The following is an 11734-nucleotide window of genomic DNA, read 5'->3' as shown; positions in this document are numbered from 1 at the left end:
TAAAGATAAATTTCCATAAGGTAGTAGCAAGTTGAATCCAACAGTACATTAAAGAGTTACTCACCACATCAAGTGGATTTATTCCTGGGCTGCAAGGTGGTTCAATATTCACAAATCCATCAATGATACACTATATTGATAAAAGAAAGGGAAAGAACCATATGGTCCTCTCAATAGATGCAGAAAAATCATTTGACAAATACAGCATCCATTCATTATAAAAACCCTCAACAAAGAAGGGATAGAAGGAACATACCTCAACATTGTAAAGGCCATGTACAAAAGACCCATTGAACAGGGGCCTAATCCCAGGACTGTGGGGTCATGACAAAGGCCAGACACCCAATCAGCTGAGCCACCCAGGGTCCCCTCTATCAAACATATAAAGAAGAGTTAATACCTATTCTTCTGAAGCTGTTGCAAAAAAACAAATTGAAGGAAAACTTCCAAACTCATTCTATGAGGCCTGCTTTAGTTCCCAAATCAGACAAAGACATCACTAGAAAGAATTACAGGCCAATATCCCTAATGAATATGGATGTAAAGATAAATTTCCATAAGGTAGTAGCAAGTTGAATCCAACAGTACATTAAAGAGTTACTCACCACATCAAGTGGATTTATTCCTGGGCTGCAAGGTGGTTCAATATTCACAAATCCATCAATGATACACTATATTGATAAAAGAAAGGGAAAGAACCATATGGTCCTCTCAATAGATGCAGAAAAATCATTTGACAAATACAGCATCCATTCATTATAAAAACCCTCAACAAAGAAGGGATAGAAGGAACATACCTCAACATTGTAAAGGCCATGTACAAAAGACCCACATCTAATATCATCCTCAATGAGGAAAAACTGCGAGCCTTCCCTCTGGTCAGGGATGTACAGGGATGGCCACTTTTATCTTTGCTATTAAAGTAGTACTGAAAGTCCTAGCCTCAGCAATTAGACAACAGATTGGCAAGGAAGAAGTCAAACTTAATTATCCATAGATAACATAATACTCTATGTAGAAAACCCAAAAGACCCCACCCCAAAATTGCCAGAACTGATGACATGAATTTAGTAAAATTGCAGGATACAAATCAGGGTACAGAAATCTGTTGCATTTCTATATACCAATAATGAAGCAGCAGAAAGAGAAATCAAGAAATCAGTTCCATTCACAATTGTACCAAAAGCAAGATACCTAAGAATAAACCTAACCAAAGAGGTAAAAGATCTGTACTCTGAAAACTGTAGAACACTTGTGCAAGAAATTGAACAAGACACAAAGAAATGGAAAAACATTCCATACTCATGGATTAGAAGAACAAATATTGTTAAAATGACTATACCACCCAAAACAATCCACACATTCAATGCAATCCCTATCAAAATATCAACAGGACTTTTCACAGAGCTAGAACAAAACAATCCTAAAATTTGTATGGAGCCACAAAAGACCCCGAATAGCCAAAGAGATCTTGTAAAGAAAAGCAAAGCTGGAGGCATCACAATTCAGGACTTCAATTTATATTACAAAACCGTAGTTAACGAGACAGTATGGTACTGACACAGAAACAGACATCTAGATCAATGTAACAGAACAGATAACCCAGAAATGGACCCATAACTATATGGTCAACTAAACTATGGTTTCCTGCTTTGACAAAGAGGAAAGATGGAATCTTTGGAAAGATGGAATCCATGGAAAACAGTCTGTTCCATAAAAAAGAGTGTAATCTTGCCATTTGCAACAACATGGATAGAATTAGAGTGTATTATGCTAAGCAAAGTAAGTCAGAAAGACAAATACCATTTTATTTCATTCATATGTGGAATTTAAGAAACAAAACAGATGAACATGGCAGGGGGAAAGACAGGCAGACCATAAATTAGACTTTTAACCATAGAGAACAAACAGGGTTGCTGGAGGGGAGGTGGGCAGGGAGATGGGCTAAATGGGTGATGGGGATTAAGGAGGATACTTGTGATGAGCACTGGGTGTTATATGTACGTGGTAAATCACTAAACTACTCCTGAAACTAATATTACACGGTATGTTAACTAAGTGGAATTTAAATTTATTGCAAGGACAGGACTTGCTCTTTTTTTTTTTTTTAAAGATTTTATTTATTTATTTGACAGAGATCACAAGTAGGCAGAGAGGCAGGCTCCCCGCTGAGCAGAGAGCCCAATGCTGGGCTCGATCCCAGACTCTGGGATCATGACCTGAGTCGAAGGCAGAGGCCTTAACCCGCTGAGCCACCCAGGCGCCCCACTAAGCGGAATTTAATACAAACTTTAAAAAAAATAAAAACTTTTGCCATACAAAGTGTCAGTAGAATGAGAAGACAGCCACAGACTCAGAGAAGATATTTGCAGAAGATGTATTTGCTAAAGTACCGTTATCCAAACTATGTTGTAAACTTCAAACATAACAATAAGAACAACCTGATTTTAAAATGGACCAAAGACCTTAACAGACACCTCACAAAAAGGATATACAGATTGCAAATAAGAACATGAAAAGATGCTTCATATCAAATGTCATTGGGGAAATGCAAATTAAAATGATAATCAGGTGTCACTATGAATAAATAAATAAATAAATAAATGTGTCACTACTAGAATGGCCACCATCTGGGACACTAACAATACCAGCACCAGGAACCCTCATTCATTGCTGGTGGGAAATACAAAATGCTATAGCTACATTGGGAGACAGTATGGCTATTATAAAACTAAACATACTCTTAGCATATGATCCAGCAATCTTGCTCCTTGGTGTTCACCCAAGGAGTTGAAAACTTATGCAAAAATTTGAAAAATTTACTTGCATATAAACCCATTAGTATTTATAGCAGCTTTATTCATAAATGCCAAAACTTGGAGGCAACCAAGATGTCCTTTACCAGGTTGATGGATAAACTATGGTATATTGAGACAGTGTAATATATTATTCATCACTAAAAGGAAATGAGCTATTAAGTCATGGAAAGATGTGGAAGAATCTTAAATGCATATTACTAAGACAAAGAAGCCAATCAGGAAAAGCTACAGTATGTGTGATTCCAACTATATGACATTCTGGAAAAGACAAAGCTATGGGGATTCTAAAAGGATCATTGATTGCCAGGGGTGGGAGGGGTATGGATGAATAGATGGAGTACAGAGAATTTTTAGGACGGGGAAGATACTCTGTATGACGCTGTAATGGCAGATAGGTATTATGCTACATGTACTACGTATTGTAAGGATTTGTCAAAACCAGTGGCTTAACCCACTGAGTCATCCAGTTTCCCCCAAAACACAGTTTTTAAATATAAAAATGTAGTCCTGTTGTACATGCTGCTCTACAGTGTGCTTTTTCCCTATTTTACATTGAATTATGGACATTTTTATATGTTTATAAATTCTGATTACATTTTTACTTTTAATAGCTGCATAAATTCCATTATAGGTATGCCATATTTTTTGAAGTAGTTTTTCTATTGATGGTGATCATTTAAGTTTCTTGAAAACTTAAATTTAAATCATTTTTCTTGAAAAAGAGCCACATGAATAGATTGAAAAGATTTCCCTGAGGTATGATTTAGTTAAAAGGGGAAGATGCAAAAATGTATTAATAATATGATTTCCATATTAGCAAAACAATAATAATCTATATGTGTATATTTGTTCAAGTGTAGAAGAATAAGTGTGGATGAAAATACAGCAAGATTCAAGCATAATTGAAGTATATATTCTAGATATAGGATATACAGAAAGGGTCCTTCTATAGGTGGATAAGGGAGAAAAGATATTAAGGGAAACAAACTCAAAAGTAAAAGAGAAAAACACTGCTGGGGTGCCTGGCTGGCTCAGTTGGTGGAGTTGCAACTCTTGATCTTGGGGTTGTAAGTTCGAGCCCCTCATTGGGTGCAGAGATTCCTTAAAAATAAAATCTTTATTTTATTTTTTAGATTTTATTTAAATTCAAGTTAGTTAAAATATAGTGTATTATTAGTTTCAGGGGTAGAATTTAGTGATTCATCAGTTGCATACAACATCCAATGCTCATTACATCAAGTGCCTTCCTTAATACCCATCACCCAATTACTTGGTCCCCTCACCAACCTCCCCTCCAGCAACTCTGTTCCCTATAAGAGTATCTTATGGTTTGCTCCCTGTTTTTATCTTATTTTTTCCTTCCCTTCCCCTGTGTTCATCTGTTTTATTTCTTAAATTCTACATGAGTGAAATCACATGGTATTTGTCTTTCCCTGAGTTATTTCGCTTAGCATAATATACTCTAGTTCCATCCATGTCATTGCACATGGCAAGATTTCATTCATTTTGATGGCTGAGTAATATTCCTGTGTGTGTGTGTGTGTATACACACTATATCTTTATCCACTCATCAGTTGATGGACATCCAAAAATAAAACCTTAGAAAAGATGGGCGCCTGGGTGGCTCAGTGGGTTAAGCCGCTGCCTTCGGCTCAGGTCATGATCTCAGAGTCCTGGGATCGAGTCCCACATCGGGCTCTCTGCTCAGCAGGGAGCCTGCTTCCCTCTCTCTCTGCCTGCCTCTCCATCTACTTGTGATTTCTCTCTGTCAAATAAATAAATAAAATCGTTAAAAAAAAAACCTTAGAAAAGAAAACAGTGTGCTGTTTTTAAAGCATATGTGCTATCATACTTGTTATAAAATATATATAAATATAAAAATAGCCATATATCATTTTGATATCATATAAAAATATATAAAAATATAAACATTATCATACTTGTTATAAAATTATGTTAATAGTAAAGATGTTTATTTTTTGTAATATTTTAAAGATTTTATTTATTTATTTATTTGACAGAGAGCTAGAGAGCACAAGTAGGCAGAGTGGCAGGCAGTGGGAAGAGAGAAGCAGGTTCTCTGCTGAGCAGGGAGCCTGACATGGGGCTCAATCCCAGGACCCCGAGATCATGACCCAAGCCTAAGGCAGATGCCTAGCTGACTGAGCCACCCAGGCACCCCAGGAGTAGACATATGTTTGAATGAATTAATATAAAAATTTTTTCCGTACTTAAAAGTAACCAGAATAAGAAAAAAACAAAAAGTTGAAAATATGGATCTAAGATTGATGCCTAATAACCTCAGGTGCAACCATTTTTTTAAAATTGGTCATTAGAAAAAGTTTTTAAGTTTTCTCTTACATATCAGACTTTATGAATATATTTGCATATATCTCTGTATATCTGTTTATATTTCAGTCAACATGAGAATGCCCGTTTCTTTGCAGTTTGATCAATGCTAGGTATTTTCAATTTTTTAGATCTTTGCTTATGTGATATAATAAAATAGCATCTTGTGGTTTTATTTTACTTTTCTTTGATTACAAGTTATGTTCATTATTTTTTCATATGTTTGCTACAAGTTTTCATTTTTTCCAATTGTTCTTTATCCATTTTTCTTTTAGTATTTAACTGTCTTACTGATTTATAAGGCCTTTATTTGGTAATAAAAATATTATGGTATATTTACTTATGTTTCCTATTACTTTTATAGTCTCATTTTTTACATTAAATGCCTTAAAATATCTGGAATTAATTTCTATCCAAGGGATGAGGTAACTTTTACATAGTTAACCAAGTAATCCTAACATTAATTAATTGAGTCATCTATCTTGAAAGAGCCTTGCCTTTTTAAAAAATCAGAAAGCATCTCTTCTCTTTTCTCTGCTCCTGAATTTCTAGAGGGAAACAAATTTTGTTGTATAACTGAAACCAGAGAAAAAAGAAACCAGCAATTCTCAGCAGGTTCAGAAGTAACTGTATGACATCCTAGAATCTACCTTTTATAGCTCTATACTATATTCCCGCCCAGTAATACACAGATAAGTAGGTACTTTTGTGATTAGACCTAGGCTTTTATATCCCTTCAGTTTTTTGGAAGAGGTGAGACTAACAAGGCAGTTCTCTCAAGATAATTGGGCACAATCCTGAATACACTTGATTCATGAATTTGTGCATGTTTAAAGGGGAATGGGCTTAGTGAAGCTAAGGATTTATTTCTACATGACTGTATAGTCTTCTAAGTGATTGGATCAGGTTTTAATTTTTGAAATAATTTTCCCTTTTAGGACAGAGGCATATATTTTCCCTCCTACTCCTGCTAAGTACCCTCCTGTACCTTCAAAGTATACCGTGGGTACTCAGACTGATTATCGGGATGCTGAAGTTCAAACTGATCCGTATTCTCCAGAATATGTAGTATGTCAGGATTCAATCCCTGAGCTCTTGACCCTGGCTACTCTTACGTGGGGTGAGTTGACAATTGTCTTGATTATTTTTGAAGGCCTGTCCTGATAACAGTGCATGCTTTTGAGTTCCTGGAAATGATGTGCTCAGAGGTAACTGCCTCTGTTGCTGTTTAAAATGTCTTGCTCAGCAGAGCTACTTCACAGACTCATGCTTCTATTGATACTTTTCTTCAAGGAGAGTATACCCTTTCCATTTTAAGGAGACTTATTGTACTTTATCCTTGAAGCTGAAGTTCTATTTCAGCTTAATTTTGTGTTTATTTGCTGACTACTCACCTTCCCCCGCCCCCCAAACTGTTTTTCCTAATGAATCAATTCCTTTTCATTGAGCAATCCTCACTCCCTCTTTACATATAAACTTTTTTTGAGTGTATAATACTGAATGTATATTCCACCATATGGAACAGTATTATCTTACTTTGCCAAAGTATCTTGCAGTTATCAAAGCTCTCTTACATACCCCTATTGGATGATTTGGGTGATTTCTTTTGCTGTTATCTCTAAAATGTCAATATGGTTCAGGCTCAGAAATTCACTCTTAGAATGCAATAAAATCTGACCTAGGCCTATATTATGTGAAATTAGAAAAATTAATAAGGAAAGAGGCTTTTTTAAAAAAAATATTTTATTTTTTCAGTGTTCCAAGATTCATTGTTTATGCACCACACTCAGTGCTCCATGCAATACATGCCCTCCATAATACCCACCATCAGTCTCACTCGTCTCCCTACCCCCCACCCCCAAAACTCTGTTTGTTTCTCAGAGTCCACAGTCTCTTATGGTTTGTCTCCCTCTCCGATTTCCCCCAACTCACTTCTTTCCTTCTCCCAATGTCCTCCGTGTTATTCCTTATGCTCCACAAGTAAGTGAAACCATATGATAATTGACTCTCTCTGCTTGACTTACTTCACTAAGCATAATCTCCTCCTGTCCCATCCATGTTGATACAAAAGTTGGGTATTCATCCTTTCTGATGGAGGCATAATACTCCATTGTATATATGGACCATATATATCTTCTTTATCTGTTTGTCTGTTGAAGGGCATCTTGGTTCTTTCCACCATTTGGCTATTGTGGCCATTGCTGCTATGAACATTGGGGTACAGATGACCCTTCTGTTCACTACTTCTGTATCTTTGGTGTAAATATCCAGTAGTGCAATTGCAGTGTCATAGGGTAGCTCTATTTTTAATTTCTTAAGGGATCTCTGCACTGTTTTCCAAAGTGGCTGCACCATTCCCACTAACAGTGTAAGAAGGTTCCGGAAAGGGGCTTTTGGAAATGACTAGACATTAGCTTCTTGAACTCACTTGATTGTAGTGGGGAAACTGAGAGCCAGAGAAGCCAGCTCCTCCTAGGTGTTAGAGATAGTTGGTTCACTGTAATGATTTTTATTAAAATGAGTTACTTTTGTTTCCCAGTTGTGATAGTTTGCTCTGGTCAAGTCTGTATCATAGACAGTAAAGATGTTCATATCTGAGACCGAGTTTGGTTCTTGTTTCCTGGCTCTCCTTACAAATTCAGAAGCATTCTTTACATCCATACTTAAAAGTAGAGGCTCTACTTTCAGATGAGATTTTCAGAGGAGATTTCAGACAGATTAAAAATATGCTGAAACTTTTCCCTTCTGCTCTGAATATGTATATGTATTAGTGTATATATATGAAAATATATTTTGGTTATATGTATATTAGTGTGTTTGTATACACATATATACTTTTTAAGAAAGGAAGAAAATTTCCATAGTTTAGAAGTATAGACTTCCTAAAAGAAAGAAATAGCTGGGAGCCTAAGATGATGAGCAGGAACTGTGAATGGTAGGGAGCCTGATCTGAAATGCCTGCCTGAACTAGAAGAAGCAGGACTTTTCTCCTGCCCACAGGTGGGGCCGAAGCCCAGTGCCTGCCAATACAGATGTTGAAGTATCAGTAAAAACCACTGAGTCAGGCCTACCCCCTCATTTGTAAGGCCCTGAGTAGGATTTTAAATGGAGGCCTATATACTATATGTATAAGATGTTTTAAAATGATAAATCAAGTTAATATCTGTTAAGTAAAATATTTTAAGGAAATAAATCTGTATTTTTCACAAATATATCTTTTTTTCTATTTTAAAAATTTATTTATTTATTTTCAGAGAGAGAGTGCATGTACAAGCAGGCAGAGTGGCAGGGAGAGGCAGAGAGAGAAGCAGGCTCCCCGCTGAGCAAGGAGCCTGATGCAGGACTCAATCCCAGGACCCTAGGATCATGATCTGAGCTGAAGGCAGATGCTTAACCTACTGAGCCACCCAGGCATCCCTACAAATATATCTCTATAACAAGTTGAAAGGACAAGTTTAAATGGAAAATTCTTAGATACCTTGGGATTCTTTGGAGGAATGGGGCAGCAAGAAAAGAGGCTGCCTGTGACTTACTTTTTTCTCTGGCTCTGTTCCACATCATGAGGGGCCTGTCATGTATGCATGTGGTTACTTCACCTTCTTTTTCCAATCTCTGCATATATATCCCTGTAAACAGCTGCTACGTGGTTACTCCTTGGGTTTAAGGGTGAACGAACAGGGGCACCTGGGTGGCTCAGTTGGTTAAACATCTTCTTTCAGCACAGATCATGATCCCAGGGTCCTGGCATCAAGCCCAACATTAGGCTTGCTCGGTAGAGAGCCTGCTTCTCCCTCTCCCTCTGCTGCTCCCCGTGCTTGTGATTTTTTTTTTCTCTCTCTCTGTTAAATGAATAAAATCTTTTTAAAAAGGAGGGGAGTATGAACAAACAGCAGCATATAGTCTGCCCAGGGGAGTCTGAATTCTAGGAAGAGGTCCATGTAGATACTGCAAGGAGGCTTGGGCCATTTTTTAAGGAATTCCAAGGTCTCTAACAGTGGAGTAGGTTCAGCTGGGCATGGTCTGTTGAACTTCTCATCTTATGATAATGGGCAGAGCTCTAAAGAATGAGGCTGGGGAGCTATCCCTTTTGCCAGGTCAAAGACTGTTACTACCCAGTGTGCTCATGAGAGGAATCTACAGATGATCTCAACCCAAGAATCACAAAACATCTAAAGAACACAGGCACCAGGAGTGATCCACAAAAAGTTAAAAAAGAGAGAGAGAGAGAATAAATTCCTGAGCAAACAGAGCAAATGGACCAATCTGAAAAGGACTTGGGAAATACTTTTTATATCCTCAAAGAGATAAAGAGGGATAAAGCATGAAAACAAGAGTGGGAGCTATGAAAAAGAACCAGTTGCAATCACTGGGAAGGAAAACTATGAAGTTTGAAATAAAATGAGCTCAGTAGTAAACTAGGCAGCGCTGAAGAACAAATTAGTGAAATGAAAGAGGAAATGAACAAATATTCCAGAATGCAATATTCAAAGATAGAATAAGGTTTAAAAAAAAAGGTAAGAGCCATGGGGGATAGGATTATAAGATCCTATAATAGAGAGAATGGTGGAGAAGCGGATGCAAGAAAAGATAAAGACTGAGAAAGATAAATGGCTAAGAATTTCCCAGGACTAAAGAAATATATGAATCATGTACTGTTGGATCCTATTGGCTAGTATTTGGTGAGAATTTTCGCATCTGTGCTCATCAAGGATATTGGTCTGTAATTCTCTTTTTTGACGGGGTTTTTGTCTGGTTTTGGTATCAAGGTAATGCTGGCCTCATATAATGAGTTTGGAAGTTTTCCTTCCATTTCTATTTCTTGGAAAAGTTTCAGGAGAATAGGTATTTTTTTTCTATTTTATTTATTTATCTTTTTTTAGTTTTTATAAACATATAATGTATTTTGATACCCAGGGGTACAGGTCTGTGAATGGCCAGGTTTATGCACTTCACAGCACTCACCATATCACATACCCTCCCCAATGTCCATAACCACACCCTCTCTCCCAAACCCCCTCCCCCAGCAACCCTCAGTTTGTTTTGTGAGATTAAGGGTCACTTATGGTTTTTCTCCCTCCCTATCCCATCTTGTTTCATTCATTCTTCTCCTACCCCTTAAACCCCCCATGTTGTATCTCCACTTCCTCATATCAGGGAGATCATATGATAGTTGTCTTTCTCCGATTGACTTATTTCGCTAAGCATGATACCCTCTAGTTCCATCCATGTCATCACAAATGGCAAGATTTCATTTCTTTTGATGACTGCATAGTATTCCATTGTGTATATATACCACATCTTCTTTATCCATTCATCTGTTGATGGACATCTAGGTTCTTTCCATAGTTTGGCTATTGTAAACATTGCTGCTATAAACACTCAGGTGTGCCCCTTCAAATCACTACGTTTGTACCTTTAGAGTAAATACCCAGTAGTGCAATTGCTGGGTCGTAGGGTAGTTCTATTTTCAACATTTTGAGGAATCTCCAACCTGTTTTTCAGAGTGGTTGCACCAGCTTGCATTCCCACCAACAGTGTAGGAAGGTTCCTCTTTCTCTATATCCTCACCAGCATCTGTCATTTCCTGACTTATTAATTTTAGCCGTTCTGACTGGTGTGAGGTGATAGCTCATTGTGGTTTTGATTTGTATTTCCCTGATGCAGATTGATGTGGAGCATTTTTTCATGTGTCTGTTGGCCATCTGGATGTCTTCTTTGCATACATGTCTGTTCATGTCTTCTGCCCATTTCTTGATTGGATTATTTGTTCTTTGGGTGTTGAGTTTGCTAAGTTCTTTATAGATTTTGGACACTAGCCCTTTATCTGATATGTCGTTTGCAAATATCTTCTCCCATTCTGTCAGTTGTCTTTTGGTTTTGTTAACTGTTTCCTTTGTTGTGCAAAAGCTTTTGATCTTAATGAAATCCCAATAGTTCATTTTGTTTTTGCTTCCCTTGCTTTTGGTGATGTTCCTAGGAAGATGTTGCTGTGGCTGAGGTCGAAGAGGTTGCTCCCTGTGTTCTCCTCAAGGATTTTGATGGATTCCTTTCTCACATTGAGGTCCTTTATCCATTTTGAGTCTATTTTCGTGTGTGACATAAGGAAATGGTCCAGTTTAATTTTTCTGCATGTGGCTGTCCAATTTTCCCAACACCATTTATTGAAGAGGCTGTCTTTTTTCCATTGGACATTCTTTCCTGCTTTGTCGAAGATTAGTTGGCCATAGAGTTGAGAGTCTATTTCTGGGCTCTCTATTCTGTTCCATTAATCTATATGTCTGTTTCTGTGCCAGTACCATGCTGTCTTGATGATGACAGCTTTCTAATAGAGCTTGAAGTCCGGAATTGTGATGCGACCAACTTTGGCTTTCTTTTTCAATATTCCTTTGGCTATTTGAGATCTTTTCTGGTTCCATATAAATTTTAGGGTTATTTGTTCCATTTCTTTTTTTTTTTTAAGATTTTATTTATTTATTTGACAGAGAGAAATCACAAGTAGATGGAGAGGCAGGCAGAGAGAGAGAGAGAGAGAGAGAGAAGCAGGCTCCCTGCTGAGCAGAGAGCCC

The 11734-nt window shown here is 37.3% G+C and overlaps 1 protein-coding gene across 3 annotated transcripts in view; it reads left to right on the top strand.

Annotated features, from left to right (window-relative positions):
* CFAP91 (cilia and flagella associated protein 91) overlaps window positions 1-11734 on the top strand; it is a 95808-nt gene that overhangs the window by 22904 nt on the left and 61170 nt on the right. For all 3 annotated transcript variants that reach the window (XM_059388106.1, XM_059388107.1, XM_059388108.1), the window contains one exon: window positions 6107-6288. In XM_059388106.1, coding sequence (XP_059244089.1) covers window positions 6107-6288 — 182 coding nt within the window. The remainder of the gene's footprint in view (window positions 1-6106; window positions 6289-11734) is intronic.

Source organism: Mustela nigripes, chromosome 2 (assembly GCF_022355385.1).
Source record: "Mustela nigripes isolate SB6536 chromosome 2, MUSNIG.SB6536, whole genome shotgun sequence".
NCBI classification, from domain to species: Eukaryota; Metazoa; Chordata; class Mammalia; order Carnivora; family Mustelidae; genus Mustela; species Mustela nigripes.
The sequence above is the reverse complement of the archived record's forward strand: the minus strand, read 5'-3'. Positions and strand labels throughout refer to the sequence as shown.